General features: G+C 55.4%; 1 protein-coding gene across 2 annotated transcripts; it reads left to right on the plus strand.

The window, feature by feature from the left end:
• Positions 1-989: 989 nt before the first annotated feature.
• On the plus strand, positions 990-20153 carry PDGFRB (platelet derived growth factor receptor beta; the record flags this gene model as incomplete). 2 transcript variants are annotated; one of them, XM_079703443.1, is made up of 21 exons in its annotated part: positions 990-1176; positions 1705-1971; positions 2690-2817; positions 2933-3104; positions 3649-3841; positions 4551-4666; positions 5982-6105; positions 6539-6750; positions 9153-9247; positions 10147-10279; positions 10832-10936; positions 11263-11373; positions 12431-12590; positions 13659-13819; positions 14733-14851; positions 15096-15218; positions 16018-16129; positions 16566-16665; positions 17216-17321; positions 18233-18465; positions 19976-20153. In XM_079703443.1, 21 exons carry the CDS (start codon positions 1005-1007, stop codon positions 20151-20153), a joined length of 3120 nt encoding a protein of 1039 aa, XP_079559569.1. The 2 variants fall into 2 exon arrangements, with proteins under 2 accessions (XP_079559569.1, XP_079559570.1); XM_079703444.1 differs by lacking the exon at positions 990-1176 and having other exon boundaries at positions 1858-2005.
• Between the last annotated feature and the right edge of the window lie 4336 nt (positions 20154-24489).

The raw sequence follows: 24489 nt of genomic DNA on the forward strand, positions 1-24489 counted from the left end.
CCCCACCCCATTCCCTAACAGTCACCCTGGTCTCCCATCTCTTGTCAGCACTTGTTGGTACTAGTGCAGCCAGTCTGGTTCCAGTGGGGGACTCCCCTACCCTGCCTGGACCCTTCATTGGCTGTAAGCTCCCAAGTCTGGGTGGGCTTCTCCAGGCAATCAATGCTGACCAGGCAATCAGTGACCAGCCAAAGGCCCACCCAAAGATGACTGACCCACTGGCTGAGCACCCACCTGTCTAAGTGGGTGCTTATTTTCACCTCATGTTCCCTGCCGAAGTGGGCCAGGGTGGGGAGGGCAAGGCTTACAGAATCCTTCCCCGGGGGGTATCAGCAAGGGGAGGGGAAACCAATCACTTGACATCCCCCGATCCCCAGTCCCCTTCAGCCTCCAGGGGCCTCAATATCTTTCGTGCCCCAGTCTGCCTCACTCTGGACTACCTTGGCCACCACTTCCCCAAGGAGGGCCATCTCTGGGATTTGGGGCAGAAGCTGGACATCTGGGGCAGCTGCAGGGAAGAGGCTCAGAAAGTGACCTGGGAAGTAATGCAGGAACTGGAGGCCTGGGAATTGCTTCCCGAGGATTTCCTGATGCCTTTGAGAGAACATGCCTGCAGCCTGAAAGCTGCACTGCAGAAGGACTCCAAGGCTGGGGGTCTCTAGGAACTGAGATCAAGAGGCCAGGAGGCCAGAAGGAGTCCCTGGAGACCAGGCTCTGGGCAAGCAGGTCTCAGAGCCATGGGTTCCCGTCTGTGTTCTCTATGGATTAGGGAGGTGTGTTCTTCAGGGTCAGCTGTCGGGGAGAGGTGCTGATGTTCTTGTGCCCTGACGTCTGATGCCTCCTCTCCCAAAGGCCAGGTGCTGTTGCTGCCCTTGCTGTTGTTGCTGGGACCACAGGCCTCCTGGGGCCTGGTCATCACACCCCCGGGGCCAGAGCTTGTCCTCAATCTCTCCAGCACCTTTGTTCTGACCTGCTCGGGTCCAGCTCCAGTGGTGTGGGAACGGATGTCCCAGAAGCCCCCACAGGAAATGACCACGACCCAGGACGGCACCTTCTCCAGCGTGCTGACACTGACCAATGTCACTGGGCTAGACACAGGAGAATACTTTTGTGCCTACAAAGGCTCCCACGGGCTGGAGGCCAGTGAGCGAAAACGACTCTACATCTTTGTGCCAGGTGAGGGCCCCCGGCCTGTGTACTCACTCCCTTGTTCCTCTTCACAACTGCAGGCATCTGGGGGAAGTTCAGAAAGTGCCTTGCTGATATGGTGAAACACAGCTGTCTCAGAAATGCAGATGAATCAGGGAATCCAGCCTGGTTCAGTGCAGGAGTATGTTCACTCCCACCCCTTGCTCTGAATATTTGTCTGCTCCCTGCCAGCCCACCCCATTCCTGGTTCCCAAGAACTCTGCATTCTCAGCTGGTTCTAGTATGCACCCTCTTGGCCTCCACATCTCATTTTCCCCATTCTCCGAGCTCCAGGTACCAGCTGCCCTTCAACTTGCAACTGATCTTCTTTCTCAGGCCAGTGCTGTCCCTATCAAATGCTAAAGCTAGAAGGGACCTCTGAGAGCACGCTTATTCTGTAGTGGGTGGACTGAGGCCCAGAGAGAGAAAGAGACTTGTTCAAGGTAACAGAGAAAATCAGGGCATAGCCAGAAACCCAGCTCCTCTGACTTGTATTCTTGGCTTCACCTATGGCAGATCCCACTGTGGGCTTCCTCCCTGTTGACCCCGAGGAACTATTCATCTTTCTCACGGAAATAACTGAGACCACAATTCCATGCCGAGTGACGGATCCGAGACTGGTGGTGACGTTGCATGAGAAGAAGGTGGATGTCCCGCTGCCCATCGCCTATGACCACCAACGTGGCTTCTCTGGTACCTTTGAGGACAAGACCTACGTCTGCAAAACCACCATCGGGGACAGGGAGGTGGATTCGGACGCCTACTATGTCTACAGCCTCCAGGGTGAGCCCCCTTTCTGGCCTGGTGCTCAGCAGAGGCAAGTATGACCCTCCACAGAGGTACAGACCTTTTCGGATAATACAGTGTGCAGTTCCATTTTTCACTGAATTCTCACTACAGCCTTGGAAGGCAGGTGTGTTGCCCCATTTTACAGATGAGAAAACTGAGGCTCAGAAAGAGGATGGAGTATGTCCAAGGTCACAGGAAGCATTAGTGGTGGAGCTGGGCTGTATACTGCGGTGGGCAAAGGCACAAGCTTTGAATCAGTGGGGTTTGAATCCCAGCTCTGCCACTTCCCATCTGAGTGACTGCACAAGACACATAATCTCTCTGAGTCTGCTGCTTCCTCTGTAAAATGGGGATAATACTGACTGCTTACCTAGTGGGATTATTGTGAAGATTAAATAAAACAAAAGATGGAGAGTATGTGGTTGTGCTCAGTACATTTCTTCTGTACTCAGATGCCCAGAGAGTACTTTGATTTCAAAATTGTTACCCCTTCTAGAATGTCAGCTTCATGAGGACAGGAGTTTTGTCTGTTGTGTTTCCTGCTAAAGCCCCAGTGCCTAGAATAGTAGGTATTTAATAAATATTTGTTGAAAGAGTGAGTCTTTCACACCAGTTATCCCTTCCCTCTCTGGACCCCCACCCCATCCTTAAACAGATGTGCTGGTGGCTGGGGGGTGACTTCCTCAGTCCTAAGCCAGTCTCTTTCCACCAGTGTCATCCATCAATGTCTCAGTGAATGCGGTGCAGACTGTGGTCCGCCAAGGGGAGAACATCACCATCATGTGCATTGTGACTGGGAATGAGGTTGTCAACTTTGAGTGGACATACCCACGCATGGAGGTAATGCCGGGCCACGGGTTGGAGGAAGGGTCAGGCAGGGATGGATATTTCAGCTTGTAGCCTGACTTCATGGACCTTTCCTGATGTGGGTGGCTTGCCCCAACTTTCCCTACAGAGTGGGCGGCTGGTGGAGCCAGTGACCGACTTCCTCTTTGAAATGCCCCACATACGTTCTATCCTGCACATCCCCAGTGCCGAGCTTGGAGACTCAGGGACCTACATCTGCAATGTATCAGAAAGCGTGAGCGACCATCGAGATGAAAAGGCCATCAATGTCACCGTGGTCGGTGTGTGCCTTAGGCTTACCCCCAGCCCTCAGTCTGAACTGGACCCAGACCTTGTCACAGCCCTGGGATACTGTCAGCCATGTTCTAATCCATCTCTAGCCTTAGTGCCAAGCAAAGCCCCCTTTTCAGGATAAACCAAAACCAAAGCACAGTACCAGCCCCAAATCCAATCCTAATCCCAACCTAGACTTCCCACCTAGCCAGAACCCGAGCCCCAACCCAATTTCTAAATCCCAGCTGCCACCCCCGGCCCAGGCAGCCCCATCCCCAAATTCAGCCAGGCTGTAACTCATCTCCGCCACAATCCTGAGACAGAACACACCAAAGAGCACTACAACCCCAGTCCCAATCTTGAACCCAGCCCCCAAACCAGTATCAGCCCCAAATTCGGCTCCTGCTCCAGTCCATCACAGTCCCCACCTGAACCCCAACTCAGGTAACTCCATCGCTGGTTCAGTTCCTAAAGCCTGAGGCCCCGCCCCCAGGAGGTGCTGCCCCGTTGGAGGCCGGGCACAGCCCCGCCCCTGACGGCCGCCCCTTGCAGAGAGCGGTTACGTGCGGCTGCTGGGAGAGCTGGACCCTGTACAATTCGCGGAGCTTCACCGCAGCCGGACACTGCAGGTGGTGTTCGAGGCCTACCCGCCGCCCACTGTCGTGTGGTTCAAGGACAACCGGACCCTGGGTGACTCCGGCGCCGGCGAGGTTGCGCTGTCTACACGCAACGTGTCTGAGACCCGGTGAGCAGCTGCCTATCCACTTCATTCTTGAAGTTATTATTATTCTCCGCATTCGGCAGGCAGCCCACAGCCTTAAGCTACTTGACAAACCTATCGAGGCCCATCTTTCCTGAGAGCCTACTACATGCCAGGCGCCATACCAGGGGCCTGTGCCAGGCACTGGGGATGCTGCATAGACCAGAACAGACAGTTCCAGCCTTCCTAGAGTTTCCTATCTAGAGGGGAAAACGGACGCTGGTCATACGATCACCCAGATGTTTAGTTGTCCTTGTGATGGGTGGAGTCAGCAGGAAGCAGCCACGGAGAAAAAGGCAGGAGACTGGAGAAGAGGGTGCCAGGCAGGCCACTGCCACCTATGCAAGAATGGTGGCCCTGAGGCTGGAGATTAGCAGGCTGACCTGAGGCGCTGCATGTTAGGATAAAGCAGTGTCAGGCCTTTCTGAAAGGGATGAGATGTGGACGGATGGAGATGGTGCTTCCCCTCCACCACGCCCCCCACCCCATCCGTCCTAACCCTCCCTCTTGGCTCACTGGAGCTGCCTATGGGTGGGGATTCAAAAGTCCTGGCACTGCTACTGAGACCCATGTGACCTTGGCACTCCCCTTCCACTCCCTGGACCTTGTTTTTCTGTCTTTACAAGAAAGGTGGGGGCTGTAGGACTTCTTCCAGCTCTGATAGCTGGGTCTCCTGGCCTGTCCTCCTCCTCAGGTATGTGTCGGAACTGACACTGGTGCGGGTGAAGGTGGCTGAGGCTGGCCGCTACACCATGCGGGCCTTCCATGAGGATGCTGAAGCCCAGCTCTCCTTCCAGCTACAGGTCAACGGTGAGGAGCCTTCCACCCTGCTTTCCTTCCTCTGACCCTCCCACCCCCATTCTCTCGCCATTCCTACACTGTCCATCCACCCACAGGAGGAGAAGAGAGTGTCCAGGACTCAGGAGGCTGAATTCTAGGCCAGGCTCTGACACTGACCACTGCTGTGTGCACATCCCCTCTCTGGGTCTCAGTTTCCCCAGCTTTACGAGAAGGTCACTGGGCTAGATTGGTGTTTACAAAACCTCAGGCATTCACATCCCAGTGGCATGATTTTTCCTTCTCACACACCACTATACTACTAATTAGATATTTATTGAGCAACTACAATATGCCAGTCCATTCAAGTTTCTTGAGGCCCTGCCATTGTGGAGTTTGCATCCCAGTGCGGGGAAGATAAACATTCAAAAAAGGGGGAAAAATCAGCAAACCATGTACAAGGTTAGAAGGTAACAAGTGCTGTGAAAGAAAACAAACAAACAGAAAAGCTGGGTAAGGAGGGTAGAGAGTCCTGGGGGCAGGGGATTGAGGAGAGTTACAATTTCAAATAGCATGATCAAGATTGGCTGCCTGGAGATGACATTTGTGTGAAGACTTGAAGAAGGTGAGGGCATTAGCCAAGTGACTATTTGGGGAAAGGGCACACCAGGCAGTGCAAAGGCAGGAGCAATGCAGAAAGGCTTGTGTAGCCAGAACAGAGTGAAGGGGAGAGCGGTGGGAGATGAGGTCAGAGCTGAGATGGGGCAGTTGGGGGGACAGGAGAGGGTAAATCGTGTAGGCCTTCCTGGGCGCTTGTATGGACTTTGGCTTTTACTGTGACTGAAATGAAGAGCCACTGCAGGATTTTGAGCAGAGAAATGGCACAATAATGACTTAATGTTTTGTGAATTGACTTTCTAAAAATAAATTTATTTTGAATGAAAAGTGAACGTCTCCACTGTAGACGGAAAATCAGCATCACATGTGTAAAGCAACCACTAAAATAAACTCTGAGAAAACAAAACAGTGCTATTAAATTCTAACTCCATGTTCTTGCAGGTCCAGGCCTCTGATCCTGAGGCCTGCCCTCTCTTTGTTAAAAGGGAAGATTAGCAAATCTCAGAGAGGTGTTAAAGACAGACTAGCACCCTACTGAGATTTTCCCTTTGAAGTACCCAGAAGGGGAATCTGTCAGTTTTCACATGGTGATTCCTGGTATTTAATGTTCACCTGCAGTCTGAAGCTCCCCTCCCCCCAAGGGAGACTCTGGACCAGGTCCTCCCTGAGGGCCTTTCTTACTGTCTATCCTGACCTCTCCACCTCCTGGCCCGTGCCCCTCTCTCTGCAGTGCCTGTCCGTGTGCTGGAGCTGAGCGAGAGCCACCCTGCCAGCGGGGAGCAGACAGTCCGCTGTCGTGGCCGGGGCATGCCCCAGCCACACCTCAGCTGGTCTACCTGCAGCGACCTCAAAAGGTGAGCAGACCCTGGGCCAGGGTCTCCCAGGGTACCCATAGCTGACTGGAAGGACCCAATGAAGGTCATCTAGTCCAACACCTTCCTCTGGGAACACTGTTCCAGGCTAGAGCCATATCCTAGAACATGTGGCTTCTTGGAGATGCTCTGCATGACCTAAATTGTCGCCTTTCCTTACTTTGACCCTGAGGGTCAAAGGAAGGGAGTGGATTTTGCAATCCAGGTTCTCAATTCTGGGGTAGGAGCGCCCCTGCTGGTCAGTTGAGGGATCACGGGAGGAACCAGCTCAGGACCAGGCAGTGGGAAAAAGGAACTGGACGTGCCCAGCTGCCTTCTACCACCACCGCGTGGCGCTACCTGCTTTTGGCCTCAGTTTTCCCACCCGCATAGGGAAGCAAGGGACTGGAAACCGACCTGGCTGGTTCTCCGGCAGGTGTCCGCTGGAGCTGCCTCCCACGCCGCTGGGGAACAGTTCCGAGGAGGAGAGCCTGCTGGAGACGAACGTGACATACTGGGCAGAGGAGCAGGAGTTCGAGGTCGTGAGCACACTGCGCCTGCGCCGTGTGGATCAGCCGCTGTCAGTGCGCTGCACGCTGCACAACCTCCTGGGCCAAGACGTTCAGGAGGTCACCGTGGTGCCACACTGTGAGTCCTCCATCCTCCGTAGCCCCTGATGACCCCTCAGCCCTACCTCCACCCTGCTGTACTTGGAACTGTGCCTTGGAACTGCCCACAACAGGCTAACGTCAGCATTCAGGGCCACGGCATTCAGGAGCATTGTGGGTGTATCTTCCTAGGCATTTGCACAGTATTGGCACACGTGTGTACATCCACGAGTGTATGTGTATAAACCATGACAATGAACAGTGCTATCTTCTTTTGTATGTACACTGTTTGTATGTCCTAAGCTGTGTACGCGAGCATCCTTGATCCTTGGACATGGGTGCAAACCCTGCAAGTGTAGGTTTGTAAAGCGTGTAATGAAGAATGCCCAATCCCCACATACACGCATAAAGCTAGAGCGTGTGTCTGTAAGCATGTACACAAGCATGTTTATGGGTGTAAACCCACTGAGGGTATGTTTGTAAACCATGTACATGAGCACCCCAATACCCAGGCAGGTATATAAACCCACGTGTGTATGTCTGTAGGCGTGTACATGCAGGTGCACAATCCCCATACAAGTGTGCAAACAATGTACAACTCCCGTGCACGTGTGCACACTGGCATAGTGCATGTCTGTAAGCATGGAGATGCAGTACACCTTTTTGTAAAACTGTGCAACCCAATTCCCGTACATATATGCTTGCTGTGCCATGCATGTCTGTTAGCAGGTACACATCTATGCATAATTCTTATCTGTATGAACAGTCCCTGCAGTGCCCAGACGCTTTTGCTACCTGCCAGTCCCTGTGCATGCATGGACCTGTGTGCATGTGCTTCATTTTTTCACCTATTTCCTCATTCAGTAAATAGCCACAGGGTCGCAGCTTCTCACTGGAGAAGGCCCAGCCCTGCCTGTCCTCCTACTGCCCAAAGTCCAGAGAGGAGGCAGACAAGGAACTAGGCAACCTCACTGTGGGGGTCAGCATTTGGGGGGAAAGCCTAAAGGGAGAAGGGGCTCCATACGCAGCTGTGGGATTCAGGAAAGTGTCCTGGTAAAAGGAAGCTTTAGGTCAATACCTGAAAGATAACTAGAGTTAGCCTGGTGAGGAATGGTGCTCTGGTCCGACGGAACAGCCTCTGCCCAGAGGCAAAGTGGGTTCAGAGAAATTAAAGGAATTCAACCTGGCTGGAGAACAGAGTGTATATATTTAGGGGCTGGGGGAGGAGGTAAGGGGGAGGGGACTAGTAAAGGAGGGGGCTACAGGAGAAGGCAGAAGCCAGTGCAAGCAGAGCTATGAAGGCTGTACAAGGTGTTTTGGACACACTTATGCCTACACTTAGGTAGGTCCATGGGCTTGTACAGGCAGATACTGCTCTATGCAGACCTGCCTCCCCCTGCCCTGTGGTGGGATGGGTGATGGGTTCTAATGCCTTATCTCACCCACACTCCCACACATGCACACATATCCCTGAGCAAGTGGGCACCTGCAGACCAGCTCCGAGCAAAGCAGAAGTAAAACTTTTGTGTGCCACTGAGGGGGAAGCCATGTACCAGCCCACGGGGAATTTCCATGGCTGGATGAAGGCCCCTCTTTTTACTTGGAGATGGCTCCCTAGAAGATGCAGGCTTCCTTCCCAGGATGGGGGAAAGGAGGAGAGGAGTGATGTTGGTCTGAGTCCCTGAGGAGGAGGGACAGAGCTCTCTAGCGAGCAGAGAAGGGCAGGTGGGTGACACAGGAGGAGGGAGTGAGTTCCCAGGGGGCTTCATGGGTGGCCAGAGGGGCAGGACAGGGGAGGTGAGGGTCTGGCTAGGGTGGATGTGGAGGGAGTGGGTATCTGTGCAGCAAAGAGGCTGAGGCTTTGGGGGTAGAGGAGACTCAGGGCTTCGAGGGGGGTGCCCAGAGTTGGCCCTACTTGGTTACCCCAGTTCCCTGGCCCACACCCTGATGTACTTTACAACTACCATCACTATGGGAGAGGAAACCGGCTCCTTTCTGCAGTCTGGATGTCTCAGGCTATGGGAGCTCAGTTATTGGGTCCATTGGCCTCTCAGTCAGGCTCTGTCCTAGCAGTGACAGCCCCAGTGAGGGTGTGGATTCAGAGGAGAGGTAAACCACAGCCCAGCTGTCAGGAGCTGGCATCCAATCTGGAGCTATGGCAGACAGGCCAGACTGACCCTGGCAAGGGCTGAAGGGATTTGGAGGCCAGTAGTGATCCAGGGGTAGTTACTGAAGGGCATGGGGTATTTATGCAAGGGGCTGGAGGTGTGGCCCAGAGGGGAGAGGCTAAGGGTCTGACATCATAGGCCAAAGGGGGATGGGGCTGGTTCCATTCTGGGCAGGATGGGCAGAGAGGGATTTGTGGTGCCAGAGGTGGATTGAAGGGAGGGGAGCCGCCAAATGCCCTGTTTGCTCATAAGCAGCTCTTGTCTCTGCTTCCAGCCTTACCCTTCAAGGTGGTGGTCATCTCGGCAATCCTGGCCTTGGTGGTCCTCACGATCATCTCCCTCATCATCCTCATCATGCTCTGGCAGAAGGTAAGCCCCACCCTTGCCTGATGGGTGCAGACTGGCACACCATTTTTTGCATGGACCCCCCTGCCATCCCCTATTGCTGGAGGATCGGGCCATGGTCGGGGCCCAGCGTGGAGCTCAGGTGTGGAGTAATGCTGGGTGTTTGAGCTGCTTTCAACCCCAGCAGCCTGGGCAACATGGGCCTGGTCCAGGCCATCCAGGGTGCCCTGTCTCTGCTGTGCACCCCACTTTCCATCCAGAGTCCTGCTCGGGCATCATCCCTGCCCATCGCAGCCACGGGGCATGGGACCTTCAGGGTGGACTGCACGGGCTCCAGCATTCTTCCAACACTGACCCACAGAGACTCCCAGGCTTCTACTGAAAGGCATTCTAATCCTATAAATCTGTCATTTCAATGAACTGTTCTGAGATTTCACCATTCCATGATTCTACCGTAGGATTGCAGCACCCCATGATTCTATCATTCTCAGATTCCAATCCTGTGACTCCAACATCCTATGATTTCAACACTCTAAGGTTATATCTTTCTGAGATTCCTGCTGTGACTGATCCAGTATGGGGAGGGGTCATCCACATCCAGTAGAATGTCCCGGCCTTGTGTTACTTTCCAGGGCTGCCTGCTCCTGTCTTCCCATCTGAGGAGCGGCCGAGGCTCGGGGAGAAGCTGGTGCGGAGGTTCTCACGAGCCTGCCCCTCAGCTGTCAGCTGCTCCTCAGCACCTCCCCCTGACATCTGTTCCGTGGAGCCCATGAAGGCCTTGGCTCTATTGATAACTTGCTATATGGCTTCAAATATGCCCCTAATCCTTTCTGGGCTTCAGGTTTTCCTGTCCCACCTGTTTCATAAGGAGCTGGACCTAGTGGTCCCCCTCTGATGATCCATCCCTTGTCTTGGTCCTGCAGAAGCCACGCTATGAGATCCGATGGAAAGTGATTGAATCTGTGAGCTCTGATGGCCATGAATACATCTACGTGGACCCTATGCAGCTGCCTTACGACTCCACCTGGGAGCTGCCGCGGGACCAGCTTGTGCTTGGTCAGCCCAGGGAGGCCTCAAGTGGCAGTCTGGGGACTTGAGGCGGGTGGGAGCACTGATGTCTGAGCACAGCCTTGCCATGATTAGCTTTGAGACCTAGGGCTGACGTCTTGCCTTCTCTGGCCCTAGAGCCCCACCCTCTGTACGGTGGCGGCAAGATGATCCCCCAGGGACCGTCCAGTGTTGAGGTCCTATGATCCAATGATAGTGTGAGATGGGACCCCTTCGTGGCGAGAGAGGAAGTATTAGTCGAGGGCAGGCTGAGTGCCAGGCCTGCGCTTAGTCTAGCTGGAGAGGCTGAGGGAGCATGGAGGAGCTGTGCTCCCCTCTGTGGGGAGAAGAAGGCCTCCAGGGACTAAAGAGGGGCCAGAAAGCAGGCAGGACTCAGGCGAGACCAGAAAGGTCTGCAAAGCACTGTGACTTTAGGAGTGACCGTCGGAGAAACACCTTAAGTCCAGGGTGGCTTGAGGGATGTCTAGCTTGACCTCAGAGAGTGTAGGGGGGGTGCAGCTTCCTAGTGTGCCAGGAGCTGAGAGATCATCTCATCCCCAGGACGCACCCTGGGCTCCGGGGCCTTTGGGCAGGTGGTGGAGGCCACGGCTCACGGCCTGAGCCATTCGCAGGCTACCATGAAAGTGGCCGTCAAGATGCTGAAATGTGAGTCCTGGGAACCCGCCCCTCCCTTACCTCTCCCCTGCCCCCTCCCTGGGCACAGGAAGTGCAGTCACACCAGAGCCAGCAGCACTCCCAATTCTGCTTTGGGAAAGAGGCTTCCTCACCTGCCCCCTCCTCCGGGAGCCTCCTCCCCTCCTGCATCTTCCTCCCATCCTCCTTCCTCTTCTCCTATGCACGGGTCCTCATCACCCTCGGCCACCTGAGTCTTACAGCACAGCCTGGGACAGAAGAGCCAGAATAGGCTCCAGTGGGGTGTCTGCGGGGCCTCAGTGACTGGACCAAGCCTGAGGGCCCCCTCTCTCCCTCAGCCACAGCCCGCAGCAGCGAGAAGCAAGCCCTCATGTCGGAGCTGAAGATCATGAGTCACCTCGGGCCCCACCTGAACGTGGTCAACCTGCTGGGGGCCTGCACTAAAGGAGGTACAACCCACCCCTAGAGGATTCTGGGGAAGTGCCAGTGGCCAAGGCCTGGCCCCTCCCCGCCCCCTCCTCAGTTTACGGACAGGACACTCCAGCTGGAGGGTCCGTGCCCACCCTCTCTAGTGCCCTCACTTCACAGAGGCAGATGGGTGTGGGATTTAGCAAGTCACCAGATCACATCACCTTCAAGACCAAAGGACTCTTTAGTTCACCAGTCCTAGCGGCTTCCAAATCAAGGGGTTCTCTGACATTTAAAAAATTTTCACGATACATTTTATTTTATTTTTACTTATTTATTTGTTTACAATACCTTTTAAAAACTATAAAAAGTGACAGCTCATGTGACACTGAAATGAGTTATAGCCCCACCTTTGGAGCCCACCAACTAGCTTGCTCACTGTGAGCTGCTTTCACTCGGATCATAGAATAAGGTCTCTCCAGCCAAATGTGTTTATTTGAAGCTCTGATTACAAGTTAAGCCGCAAAAAAAAAAATGTTGTCACTATTTGCAGCTGCTTATTGTGAGATTTGGGATTTTCCTCGGTATTGTGCAACAAAAAGAGAATACAGAAGTACGCTGTGCACGTAGGCCAATTTATGTCTGCAATGATCACACATTTCAGAATTTTTGATTCCACCAGTATGTTTAAGCTGCCACTGATTGACTTTAAGTCAATGTATCATGTTTGAATTTAAACAGTAACCTGGTAATAAACAGTTACCTTTGTTTATTTTGTATCCTGGGCTCCAGAATCAGCTTTATCAATAACAGCTAACCCTGTGCTTGCTACTTGCCAGGCACTGAGCTGAGCTGACAAAGGCATTGTCTCATGAATACTCAATGCAGCCCTTTGGGGTGGGTATTACTAGCCCCATTTAATAGATGGGGAAAGCAAAGCTCAGGGAAACTAAGTGCCTTGCTCACGGTCAGGAAAGTCCAGGTTTGCCTGGCACCTAAGCCTCTTTGCTGACCCACATGCAACCCGTCATTAGCCTCATGGCCCTGATGGGAAGACCCCCAACCGCGGGGACTGTCCCTGAGCCTGTCCCTCCGCAGGGCCCATCTTCATCATCACCGAGTACTGCCGCTACGGCGACCTGGTGGACTACCTGCACCGCAACAAGCACACCTTTCTGCAGCGCTGCTCCAACAAGCGCCGCCCGCCCAGCGCTGAGCTCTACAGCAATGCCCTGCCCGTTGGGCTCCCGCTGCCCAGGTACTGGAGGGAGGGCGGGACCTGAATCTGTGGGGAGCCCTGAGGAGCACCTGCTCCCTCCTTCCTTGTCCAGGACAGAAAGCTGAGGTGAGGGCGGGCAGAGCCACTCCTGGAACCAGGTTTCACTTGTTTCACCAGCCAGCTTAAGACCTGGCCCCTGGCCACCCCAGAGGTGGGCAAAAGAATAACGGTGGTGATGATGGTGGCATCGGCTACCACCTGCTGACTGTCCGTGGTGTGCCAGGCTCTGCACTGAGCTCTCTGGAGGCTCAGAGGGGGTGACCCCCTTGACCCCTCACCCCACCCAATCTCATCTTCTCCTGTCTTCGACCGGGGGCACCTGGGGCCCTCCTGTCCCAGGCTGACCCCCTCTGTAGGGGGTCCACACTCTACTCCTCCCTCGCCACAGCCTCCCCTCTCTCCCCACACCAGTCTCTCCAGTGCCTCCAGGGCAGCTCATCCCTTTTCTTCTTTCTCTTTTCCAAAAATAACATTTCTTTGTTCCTTTGCTAATTACAAAAGCTATACATGTTTATTGCAGAGGCAAGAGTAAGTTCAGAATAGCATTAAAAGACATTAAAACTCACCCATGTCCTCCCCAACATTTTGATTGATTTCCTTCCAGTCTTTTCTCTAACCCTAGAGACACATGTGTACATAGTCCCGCAGCTCTTGGGGGAGCTGCTGCTGCAGGCAGAGGCATTAAGGCGATTCATTGCCCACTTGCAGGGTATCGTGGCTGGATGGTGCTGTAGTGGCCACAGGAAGGCACTTGGGTACAGGCCCTTCCTGTGACCCTGGTCCTGGGGTGCTGGAATCACCCCTGGATGTAAGTTCTCTGAGGACACACCCTGGGTCCTAGGTCATCTTGGCAGACCCAGCGTCCAGCTCAGGGTGGGTCTGAGGTTGGCTGGAAGGGCTCAGTACATGGTCATTCATATTGTGACAGACTGTGTGGGCATGCAAGAGTGAGGGAGAGAAGAAATGCATGAGTGATGGGGCCTTGCAGGAAGGGGGAGAGAGGGAAGAGCCTGTGCTTCTCCTTTTGTAACGCTCCTCTGCCCCCAGCCATGTGTCCCTGCCTGGGGAGAGCGATGGTGGCTACATGGACATGAGCAAAGATGAGTCAGTGGACTACGTGCCCATGCTGGACATGAAAGGGGACGTCAAATACGCAGACATCGAGTCCTCCAACTACATGGCTCCTTATGATAACTACGTCCCCTCCGGTGGGTGCGCACAGGGTTCTCACACCTAGGTAGTCATGCATTCTTTTTTTTTTAACTTAAATTTTTAAAAAAATTTATGGCTGCATTGAGTCTTCGTTGCTGCGCACGGGCTTTCTCTAGTTGCATCGAGCAGGGGCTACTCTTCGTTGCGGTGCGCGAGCTGCTTCTCATTGCGGTGGCTTGTCTTGTTGTGGAGCACGGGCTCTAGGCGCGCGGGCTTCAGTAGCTGTGGTTCGTGGGCTCTAGGGTGCAGGCTCAATAGTTGTGGCGCACGGGCTTAGTTGCTCTGCGGCATGTGGGATCTTCCCGGACCAGGGATTGAACCCGTGTCCCCTGAATTGGCAGGCAGATTCTTAACCAGTGCACCACCAGGGAAGTCCCATGTAGTCATACATTCTTTTCGAAAACTTTCCTCTGCCCAACCTGGCAACAACCCTGCTAGGAAGGTGACCTTGTGCCCATTTCACAGATGCAGAAACTGAGGCTAGCCACCTGCCCAAAGCTGCTGTGTGGTAGAACCCCAATATGAACCTCCTGTTTCTGGGTCCAGAGATGCATACACAACCCACAGGGAGGGGAGGAGCTTGGGTGGGCGCAGGGGTGCCTGACCTGCTGGGGCCTCGGGGAAGAGTGGTCTGCAGGTTCCAGGCTGATCTAGAGTCCCTAAAGAGCAGGCAGGCCAGGCTGAGCAAAGGTGGCCCAGGGCTAAAGCCAAAAGTTTTTCTGGCCAATGAGGGCTCTGATAAAGGAGGAGAATTTAAGTTAGATATTTGGAAATTGTTTTCCTTTTGTGGGAGGCTTAGAGGATCAGGAGTCTTCTCTCTGGTACATTCAGCCTCCACGAGCCAAAGGCCAGGAGTTCTCTAGCCCTAGGGAGACACAAGACAGTGGGTGTCCTTCTGCTCTTCCCTAGCTCCTGAGAGGACCTGCCGGGTGACTTTAATCAACGAGTCCCCAGTACTTAGCTACACGGATCTTGTGGGCTTCAGCTACCAGGTGGCCAATGGCATGGAGTTCCTGGCCTCCAAGAATGTATGTGTGGTCACAGTGAGCACAGTGGGGTCCTGGGGAGGTGGGTCACCCAGCCAGCCAGGGTGCTCCCAGTACATGGCCCCCTGTACGGCAGCCCTCTGGTGGGTGAGGACGGCAAATACCCTCACACCTGGTGGCCCCTCACACCTGAGCAGCGATGCATATTTCCCAAAGCCCCTGACATGGAGAGTCTTTCCCCAGAATTGCCCGCCACGGTCTCAGCTCCCGTCTCCTCCCTCCCCAGTGTGTCCACCGAGATCTGGCAGCCAGGAATGTGCTCATCTGTGAGGGCAAACTGGTCAAGATCTGCGACTTTGGCCTGGCTCGTGACATCATGCGGGATTCGAACTACATCTCCAAAGGCAGTGTGAGTGCCTTCCCCCGTCCTCATGGTTCGCGTGGCTGTGGCTCATGGGAGATCAGGGTTCTCGTGGCCTGACCTGCCCAGCGGCGATGGGCTCTGCCTGCCTAGCCCTGTGTGCAGGGATGGTAAGGGGAGCCACTAGCTGTGCATGGGGTGTGGGTGAGACGCCGAGGCCCGTGGGGTAGGCCGGGGGCTCAGATTTGCTGGTCGTGGCAGGGGGCAAGGGACCAGCTGTAAAGGGTCCTGGGGAGGTTGAAGGGGCAACAGGCCAAATGTGCTGTCCCAGGAGCGATGGTGAACAGAGGAAGAAGCCCAGGTGACAGGCTAAGACAGATGAGTAGACGGCAGGCAGTATTTGGTTCAAAGCTGACCATCCTGCCTCCCACTCATGTCCCCACTTCTCGCATAGCGATGGAAGTGGAGGGACACTGGGCCCCAGAGATCTAAGGCAGCTAGGATGAGAGCTGGGTGACACCTTGGCACGTCTCTTCCTCCCCTCAGCAGGGGCCTCTCCTGGGGTCAAGAAGGGGAGCCTGTTCCATGAGGAGCCTCAGACCCTGGGGCTCTCCCTCATGGACAGGGGTTACCATGTCCCCAGCTTGTGCGAAAAGAAACTCAGCCTCCTGATCCTCTGACCAGCACTGGGATGGGCGTGGGAACCGAGCACCAGCAGAGATGGGCCCTCAGGGACCGAGAAGTGAGAAAGAGCTGGGGGTGGGAACTGCCAGGCTTCCTCCCGGCTCCCAGGTGCAGAGTGGGGCCCGGCCCCTCCTTGCACTCAGCAGCCTCCGCCCTCCCACAGACCTTCCTGCCTCTGAAGTGGATGGCCCCCGAGAGCATCTTCAACAGCCTCTACACCACCCTGAGTGACGTGTGGTCCTTCGGGATCCTGCTCTGGGAGATCTTCACCCTGGGTACACTTCCTTCTTCCTCCAGTCCTCAGCCTCACGGCACAGCGTCCGCCCTGACCGCTCACACCTTCATCCTGGTGGGGCTGTGGGACGGGCTCTGGGACAGGGCTCAGAAGCTCTGCTTCTTTCTTGTTACTGTGTGACCTGGGCAAGTCTCTTGCCCTCTCTGGATCTCTTTACCTCCCCATCTCAGTAGAGATGAATTTGGACAGTGACATCAAAAAGCCTGCTTGGCTCAGGTGTTCTCTGGTTCTCTGATTCTGGGGAGGCATGCAGTCTCTGTCCAGAGCCTATGAGGGAGCCCATATTTCCCAATGCTAAGGCCACTGCACCCTCACTGATGCCGGGGTTGGTGTGCCTCTCCCTGTCCCATGGAAGAAGATTCTTGCCACTGTTCCGACACCCTGAGCCTGAGTTTCTTGTCTCTGCTCCCTAACAGGTGGCACCCCGTACCCAGAGCTGCCCATGAACGAGCAGTTCTACAATGCCATCAAGCGGGGCTACCGCATGGCTCAGCCTGCCCACGCCTCTGACGAGATGTGAGTGGAGCACTTGGGAAGATACTTTGGGCGCAAACAGTAGATATCCCACGTTACCAGCTTAAGCCGAAAATAGATGTATTAGTTCAGAGATGTAGGAAAATGTAGGTATAGCTGGATCCTGTTGTTCATAAGACATCGTCCACACTCTCTCATCCTACCCCGGGGCTCTGCTGTCCTCCGCGTCAGCCTCACTCTCAGGTTGGCACCGTCCAAATGGCTACGTCCTAGCTGCTTTCACCGTCGTTCCAGTGAAAGGTCCAGAGGTGACTGTCAAGGGCTCAGCTGGGGTCACCTGCCCATCCAGAAAACCAGCCACTGAGCTAAGGGGATAAAAATGCCTACTGGCCATGCCCGTGTCATGTGCTCACCAAGGTGTGATCAATCCCATGGGACCACTGAACTGAGGATGGTGGGAGGGCTTCCCAAGGGAACATGCAGGTGCAGTCATGGAAAAACCCCGCCCCTCCTAACTCTTCATTATTCCCCTTGGTCTGGGAGGTGGCAGGCCCTGAGCCAGAGACCCTGACCCCTCTGCCCCTCTCCCCAGCTATGAGATCATGCAGAAGTGCTGGGAAGAGAAGTGTGAGATTCGACCCCCCTTCTCCCAGCTGGTGCTGCTTCTCGAGAGACTGCTGGGCGAGGGTTACAAGAAGGTATGTTGAGGCAGGGTTGGGGTGGGGAACGGAGAGTTCTGGTCCAGAAGCAGACACAGGGTACAAGGCTTTGTGTGACATGCTGGTATTTGGGGGACCCTCCTTTCCCCTCTCTGGGCCTCAGTTTCCCTGTTGGTACTAATAAGGGATGGGCTGGAGCTGTGAGTGTAGTTCATTTTAGCAGCATAGAGTTTTTTAAAGTGAAATCCTATGTGGAAGCTGATTAATTTAAAGCGGGGGCAGGAAGCCTACAGCCGCCTTCATCCTGCATCCTTCCTCATGCCTTTGCACCCAGACCAAGTCCCGGGCCTCCGTCACAAGTTTGAACAACCCCAGGCGAGGTGACTGCTGAGGGCCTGACCACTTGGACCCTGTGGCGGGCTCATACAAGGCTTATGGAGCCAGCAGGGCCTTAAAACCCTCCCTGCCCAGCTACGAAGCTACAGTGAGGGGGATGCACGTGTCCTTTGGCCCAGACACAGCCCTTTCCCTCAGTCCACTCCTAAGCCCACTCCCAACCACATCTGTTTACAGCTCCAGGACCAGTGAATTGGAAGGGAGTTGTCTCCCTTCAGTAGCGAGGGAAACTGTGGCCCCAGCGAGGGAGGCCATGGCAGGCGGAGAGCCCGTGCCTGTCTACCCTGAAGTGGGGGAAGAGTTAGGGTTGTGGGTGCTAGTCCGACCACTGTCCCCTCCCTGAGTGACCCTGAGCTCATCTTGTCTGGTGAGAGGCCGGGTAGGAGAGCAGCTCAGCTGTGTGGCTTTGGGCAATTCTTCCTCTCTGAGCACCAGGTGCTTTATGTACATGAGACGGGAGGGGCTGGGTCAGAATCTGCCCGTTAGATGATCCCTAAAGGCATTTCTGGTCTGACCCTCCCTGTGTCTCCGGTTCTTCCTGCCCTGCTGAGCAGAAGTACCAGCAGGTGGATGAGGAGTTTCTGAGGAGCGACCACCCAGCCATCCTTCGGTCCCAAGCCCGCTTGCCCGGCTTCAATGGCCTCCGATCCCCCCTGGACACCAGCTCCGTCCTCTACACTGCCGTGCAGCCCAACGAGGGTGACAACGACTATATCATCCCCCTGCCTGACCCCAAACCCGAGGTTGCTGACGAGGGACCACTGGAGGGTTCCCCCAGCCTTGCCAGGTAGCCATTCTGACCTGCAGCCCAAAGCCGTAGTGTGCATAGTGTGTGTGTGTGTGTGTGTGTGTGTGTGTGTGTGTGTGTGTGTGTCTGTGCCTGTGCCTTCATGCCATCAGGCTTGCCTTAGAAGTAAGTTCCCTAGGGTGAGTACTTATTCCTGCCAGCGAATAGAAGAGAATTGAACTCATTTGACCTTTGATGACCTCGAGTGGAAATGGCAGGCTGGTAAGAGAGAGGGGCCTGGGATATATTGTAAGGTAGCTGTTTCTTTAAAGGAGCCTCCACAGGCCATCTACTCTGTCCCCACTCTAGGCCCTCTCCTAGCCCTAAGGAGGAAAAGAGAAAAATCTAATTCGCATCCCCAACACCCCATGTATTGCTCTATGGTCATCGCCAGCCGGGTGGTCTGTCCTTTAGCACCATGCCCTGAGGACCCCAGGGAGCCTGGCACAGGGAGGCAGAGGTACCTACAGAAGTTCAGGCCAGAATTCAGACTGGGGAGGAGATTCGTGCTTTTCTTTTTTTTTTTTTTTTCCCTTGCGGTATGTGGGTCTCTCACTGTTGTGGCCTCTCCCGTTGCGGAGCACAGGCTCCGGACGCGCAGGCTCAGCGGCCATGGCTCACGGGCCCAGCCGCTCCGCGGCATGTGGGATCTTCCCGGACCGGGACACGGACCCATGTCCCCTGCATCGGCAGGCGGACTCTCAACCACCGCGCCACCAGGGAAGCCCCGTGCTTTTCTTTTGCCTCGGGATGTGACGTTACAGTAAGGGGAGGGCTTTGGAGGAAGACCAGCTGTCGCCTGGACTAGATGTTCCCCATGTGGCCAGACCCACACCCAAAACAAGACCCACCCTATGGTGAAATGGCAGGGGCCCCAAACTGTGTTCCAGCTCCATCTCTGCCGCTAGCTGCCGTGAGACCCGGCCGCACATCTTCTCTGCGAGCCTGTCTCTCCACATGCACTAGGAGCATACATAAGACTTAGAAGGCCCTCCCCACACTGTTTGAGAAGCTAATATTCCAAGGCTCCAAGTAACCAATGTATAGAGGAGTTGAGCTCAGAGTTTCAAACAGCTTGGGGTGTGAATGTTGGTGCTGCTCTGTGCCCTCAGACAAGCTGCTTCCCCTCTCTGGACCTCAGTTTCCTTAACTGTAAAATGAATACAGTAAGAGTACTTCTATTTGGAGGTTGTTGTGGGGATTAAATGAGATCATTATACATTCAGGCATGCAGGAGAGAGACACTGACGGGTGAGCAATCAACTCGATCTGCTCTGAAGTCCCAACTCCTATACTTACCCGCTGTGTGATGCAAGGCAGTGATGTAACCTCTCTGAGCTGCACTTTCCTCACAACGCCTGCCTTGCATAGTCTTTACAAGGATTCAGTGAGTTAAAATGTGTAAGGTGCATGCTGCAAGGGTGGATAGATAGAAAGCTCTACGTTAATGCTGTTATTATTTCACTGTGGTTCCCTCCCAGCCTCTCACTCACTTGCCTTCCGCCTCTAGCTCCGCCCTGAATGAAGTCAACACCTCCTCTACCATCTCCTGTGACAGCCCCCTGGAACCCCAAGAGGAACCAGAGCCAGAGCCCCAGCCTGAGTCCCAGGTGGAGCCAGAGCCCAAGCGGCCGCCGGATTCCAGCTGCCCTGGGCCTCGGGCCGAGGCGGAGGACAGCTTCCTGTAGGGGCTGGCCCCCACCCTGCCCTACCCGAAGCTCCCCCTCTACCTCCCAGCACCCTGCGCCTCCTGGCCTGGCCCAGCCTCCCAACAGCCAGGCTGTTCCCATCAGCTGTCCCCTCTGGAAAGCTTTTGCCCCTGGCACATCACACCCCGACCCCTGGGGCTGGCTTAGGAGGTAACAGAACTGTAGGGACCATGACCGGTCCTCTGCCTCTGGAGAGCGTATGTGACTCTGAGCCAGGCTTCTCCCAGGGGACTCAGTTTCCCCATCTGTAAGATGGGAAAGGTGGGCTTGGCAACCCACAGTCTGGGATTCTCACCCTGGCTGACAGATGTAGAGGCTGGAATCCCTGAGGAGATGCTCAAGGTTCATGAGGTGGTAGGTTAGCTTTTTTTCTGTTCAGCCAGCTGCCCCTCAAGGAGCTGCAGCTCTCTCCTTGCACTTTTTCCTGCCCAAGAGCTGGGGAAGGGACCCTAGCATCTCTGGCTCCTGGCTGAGCTAGGGCCTGGCCTTGGACAGTGTTGCCTCATCCAGAAGCCACCTCCCCTCAATGCCAGTCTTTGCTTTCCCAGGCCCAAGCTGGTCTGGGGCCTTCCAAGCTTAATTAATGCTGGGGGCTGAGCCAAGGACAGGACACCCTGGCCTGTAGCCCCTGCCCCAGGCACTTGGGGTATACCTCCCCATAACATGCCTGTGTCCGTGTCTTCCTGGCCCCATGGATCCAGGGGTCTTTTTCCTCATCACTGCCAGTCTTACTCCACTCACCAGAGTCTCCAGGGCCAGATGGGCCCCACGTCTGTGATGAGTGTGTTGACGTGCCTGCAAGAGGTGTCCACATGTGTGGACCAATGTGGCATTGGACCCGCTAAGAGACCTTGGAGGAATCCCTCGCCCTCTGTTTTCCCTGTTGAAAAATGAGCAGGTTGGACTCATTGACTTCTGGTGCCCTGCCAGCACTAACATTCTAGAATGTTCCAGGGGTTGCACACTTGCCCAGATGAAGCAAAGATAAACCCTCCAAACCTCTATCCCGGGTTAGTTGGGGTCTGAGGAGGTTCCAGACTACACAGCACACTCTGGGCATTCAGGAACTGTGCCCCTTCCCCAGGGCCCTGGCAAGTCCCCAAAGGCCAGCTGCCCAGGCCTTGACTCTGAGTGACAGCCAGTGTCCTGGAAAGCCCCCAGAAGCTGCCCCAGGGACATGGGGAGACCGTGGGACCCCTTTCAGCACCCACATGACCTCCGGAGCTATTCTGGGCAAAGGAGGCCGAGAAGGAAAGTCAGACCACCTGACACAGCCCACCACTCCAGAGCCTGCTGTCCAGGTCTATGCCGCAGACCTAGAGGACAGTGAAAGGACAAGAAACCTTGGATGGGGGACCTGAGGAAGGGGCGCAAGAGGTGGGTACTTTGGGGGGGTGTCTTCCCACTTGCCAGCTGCCCCACCCTGAGGCAGAAACTGAAGAACATGGCTTTGTCTGCCTGGGGATGCTCACCTCACTGTGTCTGCCAGCCCAGTGGGCTCTGGAGGGACCTGGGGCGTGAGGGCTGTGGCCAAGACTGCTGGCAGGGGAAGGACTGGATGGAGGGTGAGGGAAGGTCAGTGCCTCTGGGCACCAGCCCCCTGTGTTGGTTGGCACCTCCCCGCCCCAGGACCCCCGAAGCCTGGTCAAGGAGAGGGCGTGGGTTCTCACTACGGTACCAAAGATGTAATCCCCTAGGTTTACAAGTATTTTTAGGACTCACATTAACTCACATTTATACAACAGAAGTGCTATTTTGTATGCCATCAACTTTTCTTCTCTGTGTACTTTTTTTTTTAAGAGAAAGATTTTAATATTAAACCTGGTGCTTCTCACCCACAGACCTCGTGGTGTCTCGCAGGTTTGGATCCCTGGGCCCGGGAGGTGGCAAGAGTGGGGTAGGGCAGCCGGACTGGCCCAGCTGTAGGATCCCTGCACAGGGCCCTTCAGCTCAAGTCTTGCTTCCATCTGTGAGACGGGGGTCTTCACACTCCCCCCACCTCCTCGCTGGTTGCCGGGTGACCTGGACCTCTGGCTTTGGTTTTCCAGGTTGTGAAAGGAGAAGGCTCTTCCGGCTCTGCAGTGCCTGGCTCTGGGTTGGGAGCCTGCGCTCCCCCGCCAGCCCCACTCTGCCCCACCATGTGCTTTGGCTTTGGCTGTTAAGCCAGGCCACCCCCTCCCTCCCTCCACTCTGCCCATGGGCCCAGATTGAGGCTGGTGTGGCTCATGAGAGGCATCCGCTAAAGTCCAGATCCCAGGCCCCGGTGAGTAGTGGTCGTGTCTCAGGTAGGAGCAGGGCAGATGGACAGAGCACCCAAGGGGTCCAGAGAGCAGGAAGAAAGAGGAGAGAGGGTGAAGGAGAGAGAGGAAGACGTGGGGTGAGAGCCACCAGGACAAGGCCAGGGGAGGGAAAGGCGGCCCGGCTGGGTCTCTGAGAGCAAAGTCTAGCCAGGCTGGGAGAGGGATGCGGACCGGCCCCCCGACGGCTCCAGCAGCTCGGTGGCGTGGGGCTGGCACGAACCAGGCATCTCGGTGTCTGCTGGCCGGCTCGGTACTGGACGTCGGCTCCACTGCCCAGGCCAGGCCTGGGAGACCTGGCAGCAGTAGGGGGCCAGGGCAATAGAGCTGCCAGGGGCCGAGGGCAGAGTGCACAGGTCCTGGACCCAGCCTGGGGCTTTCTGGCCCTCCCGCCTGAGCCCTTTGGGAGGGGTCACCTGAGGTGGAACCAGGTTTCAGCTTGAGGTCTGTCACACCTCACTACGTGACCTTGGCCATTCCCTGCTCACTCTGAACTGGGGAAGGGGCCTCTCAGTTTGTTTCTGGGGACAGGCACCTGGTTTTGGAATCACAGGGCTCCCTGGACTGCCTCCAGAAGTCTGGGGCCGTGGCTGCCAGTGGGGAGAGGAACAGAGACGTGGGGCAGCTCTGACTCACGGGCCCAGCCGCCAACTCAGGGGCGGTTGAGCCACCCCCAGGGAAGCCCCGCCTGCTGCAGGGCCCACCCTCCTGGGGGTCCTGGCCTTAGAGCCCGTGACCCCGTCTCTCCTGGCTGTGGTAGGAGATGAATAAGCCATACCCAGATCTGCCCTGTAAAGAGAGTAAACGACCACATTCCAGATGCGGATTACCCTTGCCCGTGGGAAAAGCCTCCATCATGGGGCCTTGGGTGGATTATTCAGCCTTAGGCCTCCATTTCCCCAGAGGTAAATGGAGCTAATGATGCCACAAAGGGATAAAGGAGGGTAGAGCGCTGGTGCCCACTTACTGAACAGTTACTCTGTGCCAGGCCTGTCCTGTTGCTGCGCACATTTTCTCATTTGCCCTTACATCCACCCTGTGAACCAGGGGCTACTATTGTCTTCATATTACAAAGGGGACACCAGTTCACGGGGGGTTGAAGTGGCTTGCCCAAGGTCATCTGGTCGGTGTGGCAGGGAGGGGATAGGAGCCTGGGCCTGGCCGACCCCCAGGTCAGCCCTAGGGGAGGCGAAGCCCAGGCCGGGTTGCAGGGCAGGTGAGTAGGGAAGCCTGGGTCCCAGCCCCGGTCTCCTGACTCCAGACCTCTGGGTCTGTGGGTCCCCAGGAGAAAGCACTGGGGGAGAGGAGAGAGCTAAGGGAGTCTGAGGGCTAAGTGAACATAATAAACAAGGGTCTGGTGGGGGCTTGGAACCCACAGGCCCCCGTGCAGAGGGGTGCGGGAGCTGGAGGATGGGGGAACCGTAGGTCAACCTCTGCGGGCTCCCGCCACTCAGGCGGGCCCACGGGAACGGGTGAGCTGGAATTTTCCTGCCAGACGATGAGCCACTGACTACACAATTCTTCCGCCACCCTATTCACAGCCAGCGTCCTTGTTCCTGGAAAAACAGGGAAAGACTGAAAGCTTTTGCTGAGGGGCCCTGACCCTCAGCTGATGAGGGGCCCCACGACCCCCATTAAGGCCCCTTCTTTGAACTAGAGCCCTGTCTCCACAAGGCCTCTTCTATTTCAGTTTCTCATTCAGCTTCATAGTCATTTAAAATTACTTTTATAAAAGCATTTATATAATATACGCCTACACTAAAAAGTATCTATTACCAAATATGTAATATAAAAAAGAGACCCTTGAGACCCTGACTCTGTCCCGGTCCCTCACCCTTTAGAGTGGGTTCCTATCAGTGGACCCATGTGATGTTCACAGTACAGCCAGGAGACATGCCAAGGGAAGATCCAGATGAGGAAGCTGAGGCTCAGAGCCATGAAGTGCTGGCCCAAGGTCACACACAGGGAGGCTCATGCCTGCCGGTCTGGTGTCCCTGCTACTGCCTTTCTTAGGGAGT

The sequence above is a fragment of the Hyperoodon ampullatus genome (assembly GCF_949752795.1).
Source record: "Hyperoodon ampullatus genome assembly, chromosome: 4".
NCBI lineage: Eukaryota > Metazoa > Chordata > Mammalia > Artiodactyla > Ziphiidae > Hyperoodon > Hyperoodon ampullatus.